Below are 25,510 nucleotides of genomic sequence, written 5' to 3'. Positions count from 1 at the left end.
GATGCATTTTGAAGAAAGAAGCTTTTTGCATGGAATCTACGATTAGGCCGATAAAGAGTGGGGGAAATTATTGATAATGTTTTCAACTAGATGAGTGTTTCATGTGAATGTGTGGCGAGGGGATATCATAAATTTAAGCTTAGACGAGCACTTGCCATGAAAATAACGATAAATGACGGGACAAAAACCAACATTCAAGCGTAAAAATCCACCAAAACTGGATAAAGAACACGTCGAAAAAAGGACAACAATTCTTGCCGAAAAAAGAATTTAACAAAAACGTCATCAAAAAACCTTATCTTGCTGCTAAAACATAAACTACGAGCTGAAACAGAACTCATAAACAGGTACACAAAAATAATAGTACAATGTGGGAACTTTTTTTTCCTTTTATTTTTACATAGGGGTCACCACTTATCAAGGTCCGAAGGCCACTCAGGGATAAGGATTATTGCGTGTACAGTAATCAATGATATAATATTTAATTAATTATTAGTATTGGAGATTTGATAGAGTGTCTTACTTAAGGGGGCGGTTTGTCAGGAGTTTGTTTATGTTGGACTTGAAGACATCGAAGTTGTAGTCAGGTGGGAAACAAGCAAGCGGCAGAGAGTTCCACTGGCGTGCAGTTCTAAGAAAGAAGCTTTGCTCATGGAATCTACGTTTGGAAGTAGGCACAGATAAAGAGTGGCGAAAATTATTGACAGTGGTTTCAGCCAGACGGATATTTCTTGTGAAAGATTGGTGAGGGGGGACGAGAGATTGGAACTCAGACGAGCACTTGCCATGGAAATAATGATAAAACAAAGACAGGCTCGCAACGTCTCTTCTGTGGGAGAGAGGTTGCAGGGAAGAGAAAAGGGCATCCCCCACTAAACCACAAAGTCTATTTTGTACTCTGTCAAGGCAAGATAGGCTGTTTTTAGCAGCTCCTGCCCAGATGTGGCAGCAGTACTCCATCCTTAGACGTACTTGGCTTTTATACAGATAGAGGATTGCATCAGTAGTGAGATATCTTCTGGAGCAGTAGAAGGATCCCACCATTTTCCCAGCATCCTTGGCAACAGACCTGATGTATGCGTTCCATTTAAGATCAGGAGTAAAGGTCAAACCCAGAAGCTTGTCAAAACATGGAGCCTCCCCAAGATGAGAGCAATCCATTTCAATTGATGCCAGATTGGGATCAGACCGTTGATGATGTAAATATAGAAGCTTGGTTTTGGATGCATTAAAAGTGACCAGCCACCTCTTCCCCCACTGTACCACGTGCTCAAGATCAGAGGAGAGAGAATTATAGAGAACTTTGTCATTTACGGCCTTTGATCTGCTGCCATAGATGGTCGTGTCATCAGCATAGATGTCAACGAATGATTTAAGTATGTGTTTTGGGAGATCATTGATGTAGATCAGGAAGAGAGTTGGGCCCAGGATGGACCCCTGGAGGACTCCAGCATTAATACTGTGGGCTTCTGATTTCTGCCCATCAACCACTACTCTTATGAACCTATCGGAGAGAAATAATTTAATTTTAGGAAAGGTCCAGAAAAGGATTAGGCAGATGGTCTACATTATTGAAGATCCAAGATTTACACACAAGAAACATTTAAACCAAATTCGGAAACGTATAATAGATGACGAAAAACAACCTCCTGCTGAACAAGAAAAAGTAATGGACCAAATATATGACTTGTTCGACTTGGTAACACCACAAGCAGCCGGACAACGCCAGTTCTCCAGGAAAAGAAAATGACCAACCCGATAGAGAAAAAGAGCTATACGATCATCCCATGGGAATGAAAATCTCGGGAGGGGGTGTTGTGGGGTACAAATCACCCTTATTTGAGAACTAAGTGGAATCAACCAGTCCTATGAATACCACTGGTTTCAGAGACTAAATGGTGACATTCATACTATGTTAAGATTTTTGGTCCTTAGAAGCGTTGGTTGAGTTTGAATGAAATGAATACGTATTATATAAGTTTGAAGCCAAAACAACGCATTATTACAAAATTTCCTTCAAAATATATTTATGAATTTCAGTATAAATTTCAAACAAAATAAATGTCTATTTATTTTCTAATAATGCGTTGTTTCGGTCTCAAACGTATATAATACGTATTACTTTTATTCAAACTACACCAGGCTACTAAGGAACAAAAATCTTAACGTGAATTACGCATGACCAAATGCACCGTTCCGAGATTTAATATACTACAGACACTAGTGTTTCATCCTTTCGGGAATCTTCAGTGCAGGGTGTCACGATTAATACCAGTCGAACGATTCGAACCCCGCATAACAAGACATCTCTGGCTCGATTTAGCGAAGACCTAATCCATTCGGCTTCCATTAACCGCGTGAAATAACGTTGAATTTAAACATTTTAATTTTAAATGTTCATTTACGTCAGTCAGAGAGTGATCTAATCGTTATACGATGATCTATGCATAAGAGCTAAATTGACCGACTTTAATTCAACTGAAAGTGCTCAACAATAAGAAACGAATTTTTTAAAGGGGCTGTCATAATTATTTTTTTACTATAATAATTATTATATTATATTAGATTATATACACAGAATATCATATTTAAGCGTATTTTACGCCTTCCCCCGTTAGTAAATATATATATATATATATATATATATATATATATATATATACTAACAGAGGGGGGAGGGCGTAAAATACGCTTAAATATGATATTTTAATTATGTGTGTTCTTAAGTAATATATAATCTAAAAATGACAAAATTCCCAATTTCAAGATGTTGTCTATCTCACCGTTTATTTTTTTGAGCATGTTAAAATGTTCAATTCTCAACAGCACCTGTTTCGCAGTGCAGCATCATTCATGTAATTATGCCAATTTTTTTAATTCATTCCGCCCTTACGCATCAAAAAAATAGGATCTCATCAACTTTATAAGAAAATAAAGAACTCACACCCCTGATGTTAATCTCGCATTGCCAACGCACCATCCCTGATATTTCAAAATACAACCGCTAAGAGACAAAGCGCGGCTCTTTATTATTGACTTCTCTTTCTCCAACTTTACAACATGGTGAGGCCCCAGTTTGTGAGCTTTGGGGAGTGTGGAGCCACCCTTTAATTTCCATTGCTCCCAGGTCCACTCTGATCCAGAGTGGTAGTACCTGTTACGGTCCCAACTATGGGTTAAATAGAAACCGACATGAAAAAAAAAAATATATTCTATAAAAAAATTTTCCTTCAAAATCTTTGGATTCGGCATTAAATAATCTGAAAACGGTTGACATGCCGTAAAACAAAAACAACAAACCAACCACAAGCATTAAATAACAACCAAAAAATTGATATGACCTAAAATAAATCAACCACGTTATTTATTTATTTGCGGAATGTTACTCTCATCTTCATAGTTGCTGTTGCTCTTCTTTCTTTTTTTACAAAGAAGTCACCACTTATCAAAGCCCAGAGGCCACTCGAGGATAAGGGTTAAAGAGTGTACCGTAGTCAATGGGACAATATAGTAATCGTTAGTAGTGGAAATTTGGTAAATTGGATTACTTAAGGGGAACGACTCATCAAAAACTTATTTACATTGGACTTGAAGGCGACCATATTGTAGTCAGCTGGAAAGCAGGAAAATGGAACAGACTTCCACAAACGTTATAAAAAAATAATATAACTTGGGTACCATCCACTAGAATCGAAACCAGAACGTTTAACACTCCAGCCTTAGTCATTATTTATCTCTTCAGTATCATTACCATTTGAGCTACCAACAGATGGATACCAAAGGTTAAAAACTAAGTGACTTTGAGCTAAGATTGTTTAATTTTGCGCATCTGCAAAAGTAAAAGCAGGAGTAATGCTTTATTCGACCATGAATAAATATTTGATGATATAAAGAACTTGAAGATATGGAAATCTTTCACTAAAATGACTGAGTTCGGCAATCAATCCTTCTCAGCTTATTTAAATAACCTGGAAAGGATTGATATGCATCAAAATGTTAAAAATTAAGCGACTTTGAACTAAAATTGTTTCATTTTGTGCATCCACAAAAGTATAAGCGCCTGTCAAGATCAATGGATTTGTTTTCAATTTTGACCCCTTGGCAGGAATTTTTGCCAACTAAAAATGAAATCAAACGTGTGCTACAGGTCCAAATACCCTATATATCAAATTTTCAACTTTGTAGACCAAATATTCAAAGAGGAGTTTGGTAGAGACTTTTTCGCATACACACACCAACAAGGTCACTTATTTCCGTGTGCTAGAACATTTTCTTCTGAAATTCTATGCAGTTATGCAGAATGTAGAAACTATGCATCAATAGAATTCAGCATAATAGTGAAATGAAGCCAACCATTTAATAAGAAACCATAAAAAATTAAAAAGTAATTAATTAACGCTCATCTTTCAAAGAAATATGCAAATTAGTTAACCTTCATGTAGTCGCTCGCATATCCATGTATTAAATAGTTTGTTTTAATAATTTATAAACAGAAAAAGTAGCTAGAAAAAAAAATCTTAATTTTATAGATATATAGATATAAATTGTTTACTTGCCTCCCCACGAGGGCAGAGTTAGACACAAAGTCGGTTTTTAATGTGTGTGTGTGGGGGTGGAGGGAACCAGCTCCTCAAAAAGGGGCACTCTGGTTAGTAACAAAAAATGTATCAGTCATGGAGGATTTCTCCTCCATTAACCGAGACCAAAAAACTGCAGTGCAGCATCAGAACAGATACTATACTTTCATCTTGGCCCGAAGGCCAAGAAAGAAAAAAAAGAAGGCAACCCTTTGCTTCACCAACCGTTTGGGCATGAGAGAGACCTTTGCTCTCTCATGACTATACACAATACATAACCCATGCTAGAGTTCGTCTTCATTTTATGAGCACTGGTGTAAGAGTCGCAAAAAAAGAGCCCCCCCCCCCCAAAAAAAAAATGTATTGTGCAAGAAAGGATTAAAAATAGAAACATTTTGCAAATATTATTTTTATTAATTGGAATGCTTATTGAGGTGAGTATTATTACATTTATGCATTGCAGACTATTGTCCTCATTTTTTGGGGGCCGTGGTGTAGTGGATAGAGACGTTGAATCTCTACGGTTCCAGGGGAGCATTATCTAAAGATAGCAATTTCAATTCTACACAAAGCTGGCCAGAGGCTTAGTTGGCCAAAAATGTGGTGAGACGGCGACAACTATGGAAGGCAGTAATTGGTGAGGATGCAGTTAGGAGATTCAGAGTTCCTATCCCATCGCGATAACCCCCTGACGAAGACCAGAGGAATAATTGGCCGAAACGTTGTGAAACAACTAAAAGATGAGGATAATAGTCCGCAATAAATAAATGAAAAAAATGTGTTGCAAATAATTTACAACTAGGAACAAGGATTTTTCGGACTAGTGTTCTAATCTTGAGTGTTATTTTCACAACGTTTCAGTCGATGTAACCGCCAACCTTCTTTGGGTCTATCTTGTTGAACGTGCAAATCTTTCTGTCGATTGCGGAATCTGCACAGATTGCGTGCAAATCTTTCTGTCGATTGCGGAATCTGCACAGAATTTTGAACAGAACCTTCTATTTAATCCACAGAAGTAGCATGATTACGTTCCGTCAACTATGACCGGATAGACTTTGTCTGCAAGGATCTGTGGCGCAGTAGATAGTGTACCTGGTAAAAATTCAGTTGTAAGAAATTTAACTTTTGAAGGTTTAATCTTCAGTGCAGGTAATACTAAAAATACAATTGCGAATTACTTAGAACTTCTTCCCAGTTATGGCTGATGGAACAAGAGCATATTACCACATGGATTAAATAAAGGTTTTGTTTGAAATTCCATGCAGATTTCTGAGTTCGACAGAAAAATTCCAGAGTTTGACAGAAAGATAGGCCTGAAAAAGTTTGGAGGTTACATCGGCTGAAACGTTGTGAAAATAATACTCAAGATGAGAACAGTAGTCTGAATAATACGAATACTCAATCCTCATCTAAAAAAAATCAGAAACGTTAATAGGAACAAAGGGTTGATTAAAATAAGTTAACGCATTGTCCTTACAGGTTGGAAATTTTCAGAACTCATCTCGATAGATATTTCTCATATGAAAAAAAACACGACTGTAATTTTGGGGCTACTTTTAAACATTTAGTTTCAGGATGATCCATGACTGTATAGAAGTCCTAAGGAATTCACTTTTGTATTATCTATATACCTACATGTATAAAATTAAGTTTTAGTTCGCTTTGACACTGGTATTAAAAGTTCTTGCAGTTTTTAACGTTTAAATCCAGGTGAATATATCTCGGCTCAAACAAAAATATATTGATCGAAATAAGCACCATCAGAATCAACACACTTGCCAATGCAAAGCAAGCGCATTTATACCAGTAACGTAAAAATCTTGCATTCTGGTGGCAATGGTATCGCTTAGGTTTTTGAAGCATTTCTCATGCTAAAAGTTGTCGAGATGCTTGAAAAAGTGGTAAGCGGTGAGAGGTCTGGAGAGTATGGTGGATGTAGCAGAGTTTCGTTGCCCAATTCGTTCAACTTCTCCAGGGCCAGTTTAGCAACATGCGGTCGCGCATTGTCATGAAGGGGAATTGGGCCTTTTCTGTTAACTAATGCTGGGTGTTGTTGTTGAAATTTCTTATGATTTTCATCCATTTGTTGACAATACTTCACCGCCGTAATGGTTTCGCCTGCATTAAAAAAAACTATCATGGATGAGACTGGTCGCAGACCACCAAACAGTCAGAAATTGTCATATACGTAACGTCTAATTAAGAATCAAGTTCTCAAACAGTTGTGTGCGGATTGGTTTCGAATAAGACTCTTAATTGATCATTGTATACATCCGATGGCCGACCACTGTACTCATCATCTTCAAAACTCATCGCCACCAAGAAATTTCTTAAACCACCATTGTGCTATGCGTTCAGTAGTGAGTTGTTCCTAGGCCAAATGCTTCATGTATATCACGAGCTGTTTCAGCAGCTTTTCGGCCTAGCTTGAATTGAAATAAGAAAATTGTGTGAATTTGCTTTTTCTCCATCTTGTATTCCCCGTTTTTAAACGATTAGATAGAGCAAAAAAAAAACGCTCTTTAAAAAATATATGAAGTAAAGGTATCATAACGAAAACTTATGTGAAAATACATCAATTGAAATCAAAATTAAAAATTCCGCAAGGACCTTCTTGTAAACTTAATAATAAATAGAAAATATGGAATGAAATAAATAATGATTTATCTCTATCCCTACCACTATATAAAAAGGAAATTTGCCTGTGTAAGTTCGTTCCCTATGGACTTTGAAATGGCTGGGCCGATTTTTATGAAATTTCACACAAATGTACTTTATGTATCTGGCAGTGTTCTTAGATAGGTTTTGTATCAGAATGTCTGTGATAATTATCGATTATCGAAAAAATCTGATGGAAGAATGAACAGACGATTTTGACTAAAGTTAACACCTTATATAGTCTAACATCACAAGTGCATTTGAGAAGTTTTATTACCACACAAGCAGAAAGGCCTAGCATATAAAATCAACAGTAGGTTCTTTGATATGACGGGCATTCGAAATGAATGTTTCCGTTTAGAGCATGATTTAACCATGATAATTGGCTTTTGTATTTTAAACTTTAATTCAAACAATTATATATCATAATTTTATAAAATCGACAGTAGGTTCTCTACAGTGCATGTGAAGCTTCCTCCCACTGCACCGTGATGGGTTCCCAACTAAGGCAGACAATCAATTTCTCAAACAGTTTTCTTATTTCAATTCAAGCTTTGAGAACTTGATTTTCACCGATTTTGATGACAATAAAAATATGGGAGTGTGAAACATTCGTTGATCATTAATCAATCCCCGGCAACATCGGGTCTCTCTGCTAGTATATGATATATTACTAAGACGATTGCATGTTTGTGTATACGTTATTACCCTTCACACTTGTTTAAAAGATAGAATTGCTATATCACTGAAGATTACATGCAATTATAGTAGTTTTAAAATTTTTAGTTGCTGTTGCTGTGTGTTAAACATAAAACTAAAACTAGAAGACACTGTCTTAGCTTTCAGACTAGGATTAAAATGGAATAGATGGTCCGCCCCAAAATGGTACAGTAATAGGTATTTATGGAGAAGACAGATCGTGCTATGTTTTAGAATGAGATTTTCGAATTTTTATGGTATCGTGTTTATTAAATTGTTAAGTGAACGTTTGCAAAATAGTTAGTTATCAGTTAGGAAGAGGATAAAAAAGAGAATTACGATGACGGCGGAGAAGGAGAAGAAATAGAACGCTTATTTTTAAGAAGAACTTCGAATCCGACCCTTTTTTTTTCGGCTTTCACTGCTTTGAGAAGAAGCCAACGTTTCGTCATGAAAGAAACATGAGCATAATTTTGACGTCGTTTACTCGCAACTCAAATGAATTTACATGACTACTGGAGAAAAAACTATAGACAATCTTTCAGCAAGTTAATTGCTTTTTGCTTGAAGCTCCCCTGTCGGGAATGCCAACGGGGATGCTCAGGCAATTTTTGATAGATCAAAGTGACCCTCTCTTAGAGGCGCTGGCTTGAGATTCCTACCTTGTGTAACATCTTGCTGAGGTGGATAGCAAGTAAATATCAACCCTCTAATTATATAAAAAATATTGCAACACAAAGTAAGCAAGTGTAGAAATTCGCTAGTGTATACAAATCTCTTTGATGAAATAAAAGTTAATTATACATGCAGTGAATGTTATTAAGTAGAATAACAAATATGAGAGAGTGGAGTGAATTAAGACAAACTGCCGATTAATATGTGGTGAATATAGAAATTTTGTAAAAAATACGTGATGTTGTGTTTTATAGTGAATAAAATTTTTAAAAAATTATGTGTGGTGTAATGTGTTATAGTGAATAAGCACATATAAAAAATTAATATGTGGTGTGGTGTTATGTTAAATGTCAAATTTTAAAAATTTAATATATAGTGTGGTGTGTTCTGGTGAATAAGGAAATTTAAAAAAATTAATATGCGATGTGGTGTTTTATAGTAAATTAGGAAATTCATGAAAATAAATTGTGATGAGGTGTGTTATGGTGAACTAGAAAATTTATAAAAAAATAATATGGTGTGGTATGTTCTAGTGAATTAGGAAATTAAAAAATAATGTTGTGTGGTGTGTTCTGGTGAATTTAGAAATTAAAAAGATAATGTAGCGAGGCGTTTCTGGTGAATTAGGAAATTAAAAAATAATGTGGTCTGGTGTGTTACGGTGAATTAGGAAATTAAAAATATAATGTGTGGTGTGTTATGGTGAATTAGGAAATTAAAGAAAATAGGTGAATGAAAAATGAAATTAAAAAGATTACCTTGTTTTGGAAAGTAAATCTTTGCTGGAAGGACTGCAAAAGAAATTTTTAGAAGTTAATAAACTACACTTCATTAGTCGACTGTGAAACTTAATTGGAATCTTTTTAAAAGTAAGCAAAAAAAATTATAAGATTTGAACAGTAATTAAGCTTTAATGGAAAACATGCTTTAATATCAAAATATGCATAAAAACAGATACTGAATATTCTGAAGTATTTAAGAAAACAAAATATAACTGTTTAGTATAAACATTAGCACTTAAAGATGACTAGTGTTTTCCTGAAACAAATGTTATAAGATGACCCCCCCCCCCCAAAAAAATGTCTCCTATGGAATCCTTCATAAAATTCATAATTTGTGTATTCATTCTTTTTGTGGACTGTTGTCCTCACCTTCATAATTGTTGTTTCATCACATTTCGGGCAATTCATCCTCTGGCCTTCTTCAGGTGGATAAGAATGCAGAGTCTTCTAACAGTATTCCCAGTAATTACTACCTTCCATAGTTGCTGTCTCACCACGTTTTGGCCAACTAATCCTCTGGCCAGTTTGGGTAGGATGGAAACGGCTATCTTCAGACAATGATCGCCTGGAACCGTAGAGATTCAACATCTCTATCCACTGTGCCACGGGCCCCAAAAATGTAATTTCCTTATTGAATTGATTAAATCTATATGCACTAGTATATAGTTTTGTATTGCCGAGTTTTTACTTTTGTATCTAAAAGCTCCACCTCACATGTTGAGCATTTTATTATCTCGGTAAGTCTCCATTCAAAGAATTCTTCTCGTTCTTCTTGGATCCCTTATTCTATATATATTACCCATAGACACATTATTTAGAGATGCACATTAGCTGAAGTGCCCATCCTATATCAAGGAATTCCCATCTTTAAAATACCAATATTGTAGATATGTTCTATCGATGAACTCAAAAAAGAACGAAACTTTGGTCTATGATTTCAGGTCTTCCATCAGTGAATTCCATCATTGATTTACACACACATCTAATATATACAGTAGAACCTCGGGATACGGTAGCCCTAGGATACGTTTTTTACAGGTTACGATGTGGAATACGATGTTTTTTCCAGCCCCTCATACGATATTTGCCCCGCCTTACGGTGTTATTTATAATGTTATTTAATTATATACATGTGTATTATATACTGTACTGTATTTTGTGTATTCATTCTTTTTGTGGACAGGGTTCTACTATATATATATATATATATATATATATATATATATGTGTGTGTGTGTGTGTGTGTATGATATGTCGGGTTGTGTTGAAAATAAAGCAAGAAAGTGCTCGATCTAAAATGTCAGAGCTAAAATACAAATTATCCATTTAAAAATTATGTTACATATTTCAAAGACATACCATAGTTTCATTGACAGTAATTGACTTTTTATCATTTCAAAGAGTATAAAGTATATTAAAATAATCAGCGTCTCATGAAATAAAAACAAATTAAAGCATCCCTTTTGGAGAAAGGGTTGGTTGGTTGTTTTTGTTTTACGGCATATCAACCTTTTTGGGTTATTTAATGCCGAATCCAAAGATTTTGAAGGAAAATTTTTTAATAGAATATATTTGTTGTTCTCAAGTCGGTTTCTATTTAACCCATAGTTGGGACCCTAACAGGTACTACCACTCCGGGTCAGAGTGGACTTGGGAGCAATGGTAATTAAAGGGTGGCTCCACACTCCCCAAACCCACAAGCTGGTGCCTCACCACTGAATATAGTTTAAGGTCATATCCAGGAACTGGAGAAAGGGGCGGACTCTATGTTTAATAGGGTCTTAATCGTAACTAATTAATTTTTAGAATAGTTTGATTGTTGATAACGAATGCTGTATGATTGTTAAATCATTTTGAAAAAGACGTATACCTGACAACAAATGCAAGAAACATAAAATCTTTATCAAAAGTACCAAAAAGTTATTTCAATAAAAAAATTATGACCCTGACGAGGTATTTCCATGAGAAGAAACAACAATTTTGATTAATTGTCAAAAAAAAAAAAAAAAACGATGAATTAAATGTATATTTTAAAGGTCATTTTCGGCAAAGGGTGTAATCAAGTCTAACCAAAGTCAGATCAATTTAGTGAATCGACAATGGTCGAATAAAACGCCACTGGGGTATAGCTATAGTGACAATGCCATCCCAAGTGGCAGTTTCAGGTGGTTACAAATGGCTATATAATAACAATCAAAAAAGGATATGGGGGATTGGTTGACGATTTGGGCCTGACTAGAATCAAACAGTCAAACTCCCATGCGTTCATCTCCCTTTAACTAACTTTAACCAGCCATACTGTAATCGAAAATAAAGATTTTGTTTATACTAGTCTGGGCGCCTGGCGTTGCCCGGGTGTGTGCATGTGTGTGTGTAGCAAAAAAAAAAAAGAAAGAAAAGGTGGTAGTAGGCAGACAGGTTAGAACCCATACCGTGAAGAAAGAAAAGGGGAAAAAGTGATATCTTTGCCATTACATCCATCACAAAACCGGAAGTGGCGAAAGTCGCAATTAAGGCTTACGAAAATATCAATGAAAAAAGTGACCCCTCCTTGTAGAAAACTGCCCAGTTGAGGGTAAAGGAATGAATGTTTTTGGCCAATTTCTCGATATCTGTCGTCCGAATGTTCGAGGTTTAAAACAACACCGGTTTCATCATATTCTGACGCGCGTGTCAAAAGTTTTTAGCATACATACATACATACATACATACACAGACGTTTGCCGTTTATATTATAGATTTCCATATATCAATATGTCGTCATTCTTTTAAACACAGCGGAAAACATGTTTCTCTGCTTCAAAGGTGTCTTCATATTTAAGACTAATGTTGTGTGGTACAGTTTGTTAACTGGTAAATGAATGGTGGTTCGCTACCTAGAGTAAGGAATCAATCGATTTGATAAAAGAATGTGCGATTTCATTAATTTAATGACAACAAGCTGGGCATGCAGTGTCCTCCGCCATGAATGAAAAATTTACTTTCACCATGACTAATGTTTGTGCAAAATTTCCAAAAAAAGTCCAAGGCATAATTATTGACAAAAGTGCAAACAGATAAATGATTTGGGTAACTTTATCTCTATAATGACTCCTAGAGAGGGAGGGGCCAACCAAAGTTATCTCGGAAAATCCATTCTGGCATAAATTTACTTTAACCATGACTAATGTCCGTGTAAAAAAAAAAAAAAAAGTAAGGCGTGGTTATTGAGAAAAATGCGAACAAATGAACGGGAGTGAATTACTAGGTCCAATCCCTCCTTTGTCGGGGGACCAATAAAGTAATGGGAAGGTGGAAAATTTGTTCATTCTGATTCAACGTCGAGTATCCCTGCTAGTATATATATATATATATATATATATATATATATATATATATATATATATATATATATACACACACACATGGGGGTACCAAATTGGTTAAATGAGAAAATTATTCCCAACTCGCATTTAGGTAAAAATGCACTTTTGTAAATAATTGAATTTATTCAAAACGTATCGCAAAAAAAATAAAAAATAATAAAATAAATAAATAAATAAAAAATAACATCTACGTAAATTGCGATATATCCAAACAGTCAGCGAGTTGGACGAGTGGTAAGATTTTAGGCTTCTTACCATGGGGTCCCGATTTCGAATCTCGTTAGATTCAGCCACTCTGATGAGTTGTAGACGACGAAACACGTGTCAGTGGATAATTATATTTTAAAAACAATATAAAATTTTCTTTGATTACTAACTTATTAGTTATAGATAGGTGTTATTTACACTTATCCAGATCTTCATTTCATGTTTTTTATCAGAAGTTGGGTTTTCAATAACATTTCTGCACAATGTCAGGGCATTGTAAAGATGTGTGCTTTTAGATGAGCAGAGAGAGAGAGCGAAAGACTTCAACAAAATATCAGGTGTGAAAGTTGTACATTGTCAAATACAATTAACAAGAAGGTCAATCATGCTGGCGTCACGTGTTCTGTGTAAAGCACACAGAAATTTAATATTCAGTGTCACAGGTCTTCACACGTCGATTCTTCATGGATTCAAGGTGTTAATCAGAAGTAATCAACATACACATATGTGTGTGTGTGTGTGTGTGCACACGCACGCATATATGTTTAAACATATTCATACTAGCAGTCCGCTCGGCGTTGCCCGGTCGTAAAGTATGCTTAAATGTGATATTTTAATTAATGCAAATTTTGTATTTATTATTGACTAGCGGGAGTTCCCGGCGTTGCTCGGGTGTTTGGAGAGGTGTGTGTGTGTTGGGGGGGGAGTAGGGGAAGATAAAAAAAAGTTTTGGTAGGTAGGGAGGATCGAACCAGAAGCTTTGACGCAAAGGTGGAAAATAAAGTGTGAAAAAAAACTGACACGTTACCCGTTCGGCCAGCAAGGGAGAGTAACAGAAAAACGTTTGAATTTATTTAAGGATTAAAAACTGAATTGACAGGTGTGTGAATTTAATGCAGTCAAATAGAAATTCCACAGTTAACTTTTACTGCCAGGCAGTTTTTTTGGGGTTTGTTTACCCAACCTTGGCTGGTTTTGTTTCCCCAAGATGTTGGGAGGAAAACCAGCTCCCCATAAAAAGGGGATTGTCCAAATTGAATAGCAACTGTCTGATATAAGGGGTTCCTGTTTCAATTTAGTTTCACTTTATTTATATGAAAAAGCTGAACCAACACGAGAGGGGCTGAAATAGCAAGAATTTTGTAAAAGTCAATGTAAATAAATCTAGACATGATGCGCATTCACAAATCCTAGATATTACGAGCTAGACGGTATATAAAAAGTTTTAAAAAGTAGTAACCCCATGGAGACCCCCCCCACCCCCAATAAAAAAGCCTTTGCTAGGCATACAAAAAATGTTCACACACATTTTGCCTTTTATAAAGGTAGATAGATGGCCATGATTTTTTTTCCCAACTGAAAAAGTACTTATGTGCATGCATGTTTCAAAACACCTCTTGCCCATATTAAGAATGGTGAACGCCACTGTCATTTACTAAGTAATATATTGGAAAAAAATGTCTTAATATACAGAAAACTATTTGTTTATCCCAAATTTTAAGTCGATACGAGGGGCGTGCAATAAGTAATGCCCCTAGCCCGCTTCCCATAGCAGTAGAGCAACGAAACTTGGCGCAGTTATTAGTCTTTCTTTACAGAGGAACCACACGGAGTTATGCATTTCTCCCATCGTTTGATGCAGCTCTGGAAACCGTTTTTGTAGAACAGCCCAAGTTGGTCCTCTAACCACGATGTGACTTCAGAAATCAAGGCTGCATCATCTGGAAAACGCTTTCCTTTCAAAAACAACTTCATGGCTGGGAAAAGATGAAAGTAAGAGGGTACAAGGTCAGGAGAGTAGGGAGGATAGGGAGAATTTCATAACCACACACCCGTGCTTCTGATCTGGCGACATTCGAGTTGTGGACCGGAGCGTTGTCCTGCAGGAGGAGGGTATCTTTGCTGATCTTGCCCCGCCTCTTGATCTTGATAGCTACCCTTAATTTCCTCAAAAGTGAAGCATAATAGGCTCCTGTAATTGTGATACCCTTTGCCAGGAAATCTGTCATCACTACTCCGTCCTGATCCCAGAAGACTGTGAGCATGACTTTGCCAGCAGAGGGCTGCACCCTTGTCTTCTTTGGAGGTGGTGAGTTCAAGTGCTTCCACTGCATTGACTGGGCTTTGGTCTCTGGATCATAGTGATGGACCCAGGTTTCATTCTGTGTAATCAGTCTTTTGAAAAACTTTGACTCATCTTCTTGGCACATCTCCAAATTCATCCTCGAGCAGTCAACACGTTCTTGCCTCTGGAATGGTGTGAGCAACCTGGGAATCCATCTGGCAGACACCTTATGCATATGCAAATGGTCATGAATGATAATTTCCACAGACCCTGTACTAATCTTGACATCTTGAGCTATTTGGCGAATAGTAATGCGCCGATCTTCCAAAATGGCAGCCTCAACTTGACAGACAGATGCCTCATCAATGGCAGAAGAGGAGCGACTAGGTCTGGGAGCTGTTTCCACAGACTTCCGGCCACGTTTGAATTCACGATGCCAGCGTTTTACATGGGACATTATCACCATAAGTTTCTTTCATTTCATCAAAAGTCTCCTGTGGTGTGCGTCCTTTCAAATACAAAAACTGGATCACTGCTTGACATTCAACAGGCTCCATTTCACACTGACTCAGTTCAAACATCTGTAAAACAGAAACCACAATTAGTTCAGAGCTGTAATTTGCCACATAACCCGTAGAGATATAAATCATTGCACCTGCAAAATTTCAGCTAGATCAGACAACTGAGTCAGGGGCATTACTTATTGCACGCCCCTCGTATTCAGGTGGCTTACTAGCATAAATGTCATATATAATATATAGTGATGATTTCAAAATTAAAAAAAAAAATGACTTGGATGCCATCAGCTAGAATCGAAACCAAAACATTTAGTTCTCTAACAGTATTCGCTACCATATGACTTAAGGACACGCACACACACATACACACACACAAAATATCAAATTTTTAAAAATAAACGCAGTTAAACGCATAAATGTATATAAGTTCTAATTTTTCAATTTTGGCCTCTTAGTAGCTACTTTTTTCAGCAAAAAATCAAATTGAATTTGTTCCAAAGGTCCAAATACCCTATATATCAACTTTCAAGTCATTAGACCAAAAATTGATAGAGTAGTTTGGCAGAAACCGTTTTGCACATACACAGACAAGATATATATATATATATATATATATATATATATATATATATATATATATATATATATATGCACACATTTGTAAATTTCCATTGAGCTATTGAGGTTGTTCAGAAGTTTTGTTACCTTGGTGATACCATTGGAACACAAGGTGCTATTATGATTGCAAGAGTTAGAAGTGGATGTTCAAGGAACTTCTGATATTACTAACTAGCAGAGTGTTACCAATATCGATCTATCAAGCATGCGTATGTAGTATGATAATGCATGGAAGCATAACGTGACCAGTAAGGAGTGAGGGCATGCTTTGCATAGAGAAAAAGAATATGAAGAGGATATGATGTAAATCTTGGGGAGGTTTAGCTCTGATGAGTTCAGGGAAATCTGGACAGTATAAGAAAACAGGAGATTTCGATGGTCTGGTCACATTGAAACAACGAATGGCATGGTCATGTTGAAAGAATGGATAAAAGTTCTTGGGTCAGTAGGTAGAACAGTTATAATAACTGGTCCTGTTCACAGGGGAAGGCCAAACATGGGAGAAAGTTATAAAAATGTATTTGAGAGATGAATAATGATTTGGATAGAGATTAGTTAGTTTGGAAGTCAATTACTTAAAGCCGTCCAACAAATGTCAACAATGAAAACAGATCTTAAACTGAATATAATGATGATGCATGTATTAATAATATACGTACAGCCACCTGACATCCAGTTGTAAAGTCCTGTTGGGGGACGGCTATTATACAATACGACACAATGGAGTGTGTAAATATCTCCACTGGAAAATCTGTAAAACTTGAATATCCAATGTAGTAGCAAATCTTGAGAACATGTTTACCAGAAAGAACAGTTGGAAATAAGTTATACACCATCCACTATGACTACGAAATTCCTACAGCTACATACCTAGAAAATGGGTCTATTAAGCCTGACATAGTGATATGGGACAAGAAGGAGAAAGTAGCAACCCTAGTTGAAGTAAGCGTCCCTAATGATACTGGCCTTAACAGAGCAGAGAGGGAGAAAATAATAAAATACCAAAGACTTATGTACGACATGAAAGGAAACTGGAATCTTAAGATCTCCATCTTTCTAGTCATTATAGTAGCAACCGGGCTAATGAAAAAGAATTTAAAAAACTATCCGGCGAATATACCAGGTGAACCAAGTGCAAAAGAAATACAAACAATTGCACTTAAAAGGACGGTTAGAATCTTAAACAGATATCTCGGTTAGAGTAACTAAACTAATGGGAGAATGTTTGTCATCCGGTAGAATGCTCCATCTCCCTGCAAAAACAAAGTGATAAGAAAATTAAAACAAATATATATATATATATATATATATATATATATATATATATATATATATATATATATACACTAGTAGGCCACCCGGTGTTACTCGGTCGTAAGGAGGTACGCTTTAATATATTTTCATTCATGTATATCATATTTATTATTATTATAGTCATTTCCTATCGATTATTACATTGAACCTAATATATGGTAGTAAGATCTGAACTAAAAACAATATATACAGATATGACGTATGTGCCATCAGCTAAAATCGAAACCAAAACATACAACTCTCCAACCTTATTCTTTAGCATCTGAACCACACTCATTATATATATACTAGACCACCCGTGACCCGTTGGGTCAGTACGTTATATTAGCTATGGAATTCATGTATGAGCGTGACACTTGTGGCATAAAGAAAATAGTTTTTTTTTACATAACAGAAGCATTTCTATGAAAGTATATTAAAATGAAAAAAGAATATAGATAGATTTCTATGAGTCGTTCTGTTTATTATAATTGTTATTTTTTTTTTAAATTACAGTTACTGAATTATAAGTGGTTGGTCATACTTATAGGTAAATATGCACTGAACAGGTATCATAATCCTTATTATAGTTAAATTCAAATTTTGATATATCATCTTTTAAATGAAATTGTTAGTTGAAAGTACAGAATAATAAAAAAAACACTCTCCACATGTTAATAATGGCTTTTTAAATAGAAAATGAAAATAAAATGTAACTTTTTTCATTTAATTTAAGCAAACATTCAGTACCCATTGTGTAAAGGAAAACACTATTTAATGTAATAGAAATGTGTGCATTTACCGATTTAGCTTTCCGTTTGGAAATGTAAGCAGACGACTTTAAAAAACATGGGAAGAAGAAAAAGAAATTTTTTTGTAATAACGCCCTCTAGTAAAGGTCTGCATTAGTTAAGGGGGATAACTCTATCCAGTTTTACATCGCTCTCTTTTTTCTCTCTCTCACACATACACGTAACTATTTCTCGCGTACGTAACGAAAACAGAGGGAGTAGGAGTGTTGAAATCTATTAGAGGGAAAGTGAGAGGTGTTTTCTTTCCATAAATTGTATAGGGTAATATTTCATATTATTAATAGATTCATAGATAAATAGATTTTATAATATATATTATAATTATCTATGAATCTATGTATTATTTGTATATATAAATAACTATTTGATCAAATTAAATGAAATTGTTTGTATTAAAAGCGATATAAAAATTCCGGAATTGGAATAACGGATTGAAGACGTTGCTATTTACGCATGCGCAACCGGATGTTGAAAACCGGAAATCTGATTGCAAACATACAAGACCCATAGACTTTTAGTATTATATAGATATATATATATATATATATATATATATATATATATATAAGTGAGAAAGAATGTGGGTGCATTCTTAACCTATATAATCAACACATTTTTTATCTACAGACTTGAAGTTTGGTATACAGGGTATTCAGACATATGGAAAACTTTCTGATTGGTTTTCATCCTAAAAAAATGGCTGTTAAAGGGTCAAAATTGCAAAAATTAGTATGTGGGCCTCATCAGATTTTTATCTGTTTGTCAACTATTTCACGAATGCACATGCGTGAATCATTCACATGTCAGATTACTTATGTTAAGAATAAGTAGGTTTGAAAACAGATTTTAAAGACCGTGTCAAGCTGGCCTAATGGTTATCGTACTCGACTCACTGTCTTTAGGTTTTGGTTTCGATCTCAGCTAGAGTATTTTTTTTTGTTTTTACTTACAAGAAGTAAACTGTTTGAAAAAACATAATAATCGCATGCACATGTCTCAGTTTCTGTTTTATTTTTTACTTAATTTTTTTTTTTAAAGTAATTAACCATTACGTTTAATATTTTACAATCGATCAACGCCGGACGGCCTACTAATATATATGTGTGTGTGTGTGTGTGTGTGTGTGTGTGTTTGTATAGAAGAATGTGTAAAGGTTATTTTTCTGCACAAAACAGTTTTTGCCTCACTTTATATTTCCTGACAAAGATTCAAATAAAGAAACAGTGCCACTAAACCTTATGTCTAGAATCCTCATTCCAATTTTTTTCATCAAAATCTATTACATTATTTGTATTCTAGAAAACGTCTAAAGCTTAATGCTTAAGAGGTATTAAGAAGCAATAAAATTGCAAGGAATCTTGCAAAATTGGTGTCTTATAACTATGGATCAAATTTAATGCAAAAAAATATATGGATTTTACAACTCAAAGTGGTGCCCATACTATGTCTTCTAAAATCATTTTAAAAATATTTCAAAGAACTTAAAGTTTGGAGGATATTTATCAACACCCCTACCTCTAGTATAACACATTAAACAATACCAACTTACCTCGAAACCTACAACACTAAAATATACCTAGAACCACAGTGTAATATCTGTTCCAACACTACGCCCACCCCTACCCTCAGTCAGTGGAGGTGAAATCCTTCATGACTGAGATAATGCTCATTCTTATACTTGTACCTTCCCCGGTGTCCCCTGCCTTCTGAGGAGCGAGATCTTCCCCACATTAAAAAGCGATCCTGAATCTGGCCCTACCCACATGGGGAGACAAACAAAAATCCCCTATGTCTATTTATAAATAAACCTTTTTATTTAAACAAACATAATATTATGAATGCCCCATCCGATTAAGATTAAAACGAAATCACAATAGAAAGATGCTTGTATACATTCTGAATATATTTTAAATATTTTACACTTTGAATAATTTCTGAAGAGGACGCTACACAGAACGTCTGAAACGTGTAAAAAACTATTTCAATGATTTCAAAACATTATTACAATGATCTAAATATGATACCTTTTTATATGGAAAATCAAAACACGGAATAATAAGACAATGTTAAAAAATATATAGCAAATGTTGATGACCTTTCTTATTTAAATATATATACATTTATAGGCTAAAAATTCCTTGGAGAATTCCGTATAATTTCCGGATATCATTTATGATTTCTTCCATTCTTGTCTCACTTGTCAAAAATGTCAAGCATGAAGAATGCATTATACGCACGTGGCTTCCATCGCAGATTTGCTTATCTAAGGTAATTAGTTTCCGTCTTCCAGTAGCGTTGTTCCTTATTCCGGTTAATTTTTCCGCTATTCCCTTGATGATACTGGATGGATAATGAGAGTCTGTCCACATTATCTTCGCTTGGCGCACGATTTAGATTTCCTGTATTCATAACCCGTTTAGTTGGGTTTGTTAGAAAGAAAAGGCAAAAGACGCCCCGATGGAACTTGTAATAGCCACATATTATTTCATTATTCTCTACACAAGTGGTTCCAAACCTCCCCCCCCCCAAATCACGATGACTCCATTTTAAACTCAGCAAATACCAGGCTGTTCAAAAGTGCTGTTGCACTTTTTTATTTTCGGTTTAAGTTAATATTTTCATATCTAATTCTTGTTTCTGCATTACAGATTAAAGTTTGTGTTTTAATAAAGTGATATTAGCATTTACTGTACAATTATTTGATGTCGCAATCAAAATGGAAGCAAAAAGAATTGAAATTGCTGCTCTACTGTGCGCGTCCCATAAAATAACAGACATTGCAAAGCTCCTTAATGTGAGTCGTATGACGGTGCATAGAGTTGCATGCTGTATAGCCAATGTAGAACCGCCTCAAGGATAGCCCTCGCAAAGGAAGACCCTGAGTTGTGAAGACCAAGACGATCAAAAAGACGTTTGAGAATAACCCAACCCTTAAAATGACACAGCTCGCTAATATGAAGGGGATCTCAGTATCTACTGTCAAGAGGGCTGTTAAACTAGAAGGTGGAAAGAGTTTGGAAATGATAAGAAAATCCCTGTTGATGGCTGGAATAAAAAAGAAGCACCTTGTACGCAGTAAAAAGTTTCTTCACAACATCAAAAGCCATGGAAACCGAATCATCATTTTTTTCGGAAGAAAAGACCACTGTCAATCCTGAATAGCAGAGTAGTGTCCTTCAGTCAGGATGTCTCTGAAGTGCGTCATGTCTCCACAAAAAACATCCGGCGTCAGTTATGATGTTTGGAGTTGTTTCTTCAAATGGAGAGAAAATGCCTCCAGTGTAGTTCCCCACTGGATAACGGCTTACCGTCCATGACTATAAACATGTCCTCAGGACAAAACTGCTTTCTTGAATCAAGAGGGTCGTCTAAACGTCCGATTATGTCTTCCAACAAGATGGGGCACCATCGCGCACCACCAAAATCATTCAGGATTAATTGAAGGAAAACATCAATTTTTGGTCAAAGGATTTTTGCCCCCTCTCCTCCACAATCACCAGATTTGAATCCGTTGGACTACAGCATCTGGACACATGTTGCAAGCAAGACATGCAATTGTCGTCAGAGTAGCATAGAAGAATTGAAGGCTGCCGTGAATACACGTGGTCATCAATGAGCAAGGAGTACATCCGTAAAGTTTGTCAGTAGTTCAGACCACAGCTGGGCAGTGTCATTAATGCTGATGGATGTCATATTGAATAAACATACTGTATGAAGATTGTATTACATGTATTTAATGATTTTTGTCTTCTTTACCATATAAAAAGTAAATCAATACAAATAAAACCAAAGACACCAAAGTGTAACAGGACTTTTGCCTATCCTGGTACCTATATATATATATATATATATATATATATATATATATATATATATATATATATATATATATATATGTGGCCTTCCACCTAAAGTAGAGATCAAATCCTTATTCTTAATCGAAAGAACTTGAAGTTTTATAACAAGAAAAGGTAATTTTATAGAATCACTCCCGTCTCTAATAATGTATTTTTTTTTTTCTTTGTCATGAAAATCGCTCCAGACAAGACATGAAGCCACTTCATGTAAGTGACTAAAAACAAAAGTACTACTTCAAGGTAAAAAAAAATAAATAAATAAATAAACATTAGATAGATAGAGTCTGGCCCAGAAAATAGCAATTCTTACCCCTTTGTCAAAAACATCGTTCATGGAATATAAAAAGTAAAGGACAAAATAAAGGAAAGCGAGAGTCACGAGGATGTCGAAAACGATGTTCACTTTCTCCTTTGTTATGTATTTTTCGACTACCTTTAAGTAAGATTATCTCATCTTCATCGTCATATTCTGTTTAATATCCATTTTACGTGCTAGCACACATTGGACAGGTTCTAGAAATTGAGAAAGCGCTTAGAACTATACAGAGAACCCATTTTACAAGAATCAGAAAAATCCATGGGTTTAATATATGAACTCCAAGAAAGATTTGATAAGAAAGAAAGACCAAAGATTTTCAGGAATAACAACGACGGGGACAGGGTGAAGAAAATAAAGTTTCCGGCGACGGTTAAGGTTTTAGGCGTGGTTTCAAGTGAGGGCCACATCATGCCATCTCACATCTGTGAAGTCTGCTTGAAAGTCAACACCAAAGTGTACCTGGATGCATTGAAGAGTGTGGTGATCCCCTGGTGCAATCAGGTGGTCGCTGGCAGACCCTTGGTGTGGCAGTAGGACTCAGCGCCGGCTCACAATTCCAAAGAGACACAGGTTAGGGTTCAGAAGGAGTGCTACAACTTGAAAATTTCTCTCACTGCCCCCCCCCATCCTCTCTTGACCTAAACACGTTGGACTACTTCATTTGGTCATACATTCGAGAACATCACCAACATGACCTCCCACAGCACCAAAGACAGCCTGATCGCCACCATCCACTGAGCTCTCACCAGTGCTTGTGGAAAAGTCATGCTCCCAGTTCCGGATCCATATCGAGGCGGTCATTGAGGCTAAAGTCGCCTACATTGAATAGATGTCAGCTCTATTACATAATCAAGTTACTTGAATTGATTTTTTTAAAGAATAGTTTTAAAATAAAGCTATAGTGTTTTTTTTTTTGTGTGTGTTTTTTTAGAGTGACATTTTTATCGTTCGATCCTATAGAGAATCGCCTCGGATGCGAGAAAGTGTTTAAAGTGATAGAGAAAACCGATATTAGGAGGAGCAGAAAAAGCCATGGATTTAATATATTAACTCCAAGAAAGATTTGATGAGAAAGAAAGGCCAACAAGTTTCAGAATTGACATCCATGAAAATCTCCAAGAAGAAAATGGATACGTCTACGATTGAAAGACACAAGAATATCAAGCAAAGAAATACTAACCTTCCCGCACTGTTTACATTTCCCTTCCTGGCGTCGGCAATGGACCCAATGATGACGCATATTTGTTGGCTGAAAAAAAAAAAAAAGAAAATATATATATTATTAAAATTCAAAGATAGCGTAACAAAAAAAAAAGAAAACACAACTGCAACTTCCCTTCCGATTTCCAGATTTTGTACTCATGACTATATTCCTTTATATAAAATAAAATATGCGTCAATTGCGCTTGAAAGCCAAATTACAACGCAATTTTATGAAAATAAACAAATATTTTACTTGCTTGAAATTTATAATTTAAATCATAAATATATAATTTATATAAGTATAAATATATACTTATAATATAATTTAAGTATATTTCAAAATCAAACTCCATTCTTAGTATCTTGCTTCTGTTTTTTTCTTCTTCTTTCTTGCCATGTTGTAAATTTTGGTTGGTTGTTTTTGTTTTACGGCATATCAATCCTTTTCAGGTTATTTAATGCCGAATCCAGTGATTTTGAAGAACAATTTTTTAGGAGAGTATATTTGTTTTTTTGTTTTTTTTTTTAAGTCGGTTTCTATTTAACCCATACTTGGGACCGTAACAGGTACTACCACTCTGGATCAGAGTGGACCTGGAAGCAATGGCAATTAAAGAGTGGCTCCACACTCCCCAAAGCCCACAAGTTGGGGCCTCACCATGTTGTAAAGTTGGAGAAAGAGAAATCAATAATAAAGATCCGCGCGTTGTCTCTTAGCGGTTGTATTTTGAAATATCAGGAATGGTGCGTTGGCAACGCGAGATTAACATCAGGGGTGTGAGTTCTTTATTTTCTTTTAAAATTGATGAGATCCTATTTTTTTGATGCGTAAGGGCGGAATGAATTAAAAAAATTGGCATAATTACATGAATGATGCTGCACTGCGAAACAGGTGCTGTTGAGAATTGAACATTTTAACATGCTCAAAAAAATAAACGGTGAGATAGACAACATCTTGAAATTGGGAATTTTGTCATTTTTAGATTATATATTACTTAAGAACACACATAATTAAAATATCATATTTAAGCGTATTTTACGCCCCCCCTCTGTTAGTATATATATATATATATATATATATATATATATATATGTATATATGTATATATGTATGTATATATATATATATATATATATATATATATATATATATATACAAGCTGTACTCGCCCGGCCACGTGTTGCCGTGGCTGAGTCTGGTTGGCGCAAGTATTAACCTGATTTATATTGCACACATCCGCACATGCACATGTACACATGCGCACATACGACATAACACACACGAACACACTTTGCCAATAGTTAGGAATAGATAGTTTAATGGCTTCAAAATCACACTTAAGTAGATTTTGAAGTATATGAATTGTCAATTTCTGGTCATGAGTCAAGCAATATAGGTCACTTTAAGTATCAATGTTGCTTAACTTTGGTTATCTAATTGGAACTCGTGTATCAACGTGATTATGCCATATTTACACACACGCACATATACACACACACACACACATAATTTGGTTTATTCAATCGGAAAGCAGACCAGTGGAACAGTGTTCTACAAGCAGGCAGTTCTGGAATCATGGAATCTGTGTTTAGATTTAGGCACAGATAGACAGTTAGGGGGAAATCGTATATGATGGTTGTAGCTAATCGATGGATTTTTTTTGTGAAAGTCTGGGTACTATATATTTTATTTATATATGGATCAATTTCTTTAACAAGGAGTTCCTTTTGGCTATGCTTCAGCAAAAGTTCAAGAAATTTAAAGCCCTAAATATAGCAGGACCTTACATTGTAAAATGTCTAATGCTGAAGCCTCACCTGTTTGTAACTTTACATCACCCATCTAAGTGCTGACCAGGCTC

General features: G+C 35.4%; 1 protein-coding gene across 1 annotated transcript in view; it reads right to left on the bottom strand.

Moving 5' to 3' along the window:
* The window catches only part of LOC145263137 (diacylglycerol kinase zeta-like), a 1,403,365-nt gene that overhangs the window by 443,955 nt on the left and 933,900 nt on the right, over positions 1-25,510 (bottom strand). Inside the window, exons 6-7 of the mRNA XM_080120103.1 lie at positions 23,626-23,694; positions 9,368-9,400 (exon numbers count right to left, since the gene is read on the bottom strand). Coding sequence (XP_079976229.1) covers positions 9,368-9,400; positions 23,626-23,694 — 102 coding nt within the window. The remainder of the gene's footprint in view (positions 1-9,367; positions 9,401-23,625; positions 23,695-25,510) is intronic.

This window comes from Euprymna scolopes, chromosome 38 (assembly GCF_053919585.1).
Source record: "Euprymna scolopes isolate OS-2025 chromosome 38, ASM5391958v1, whole genome shotgun sequence".
NCBI lineage: Eukaryota > Metazoa > Mollusca > Cephalopoda > Sepiida > Sepiolidae > Euprymna > Euprymna scolopes.
Note: the sequence above shows the minus strand (reverse complement) of the source record. Positions and strands in the feature narration are given on the sequence as shown.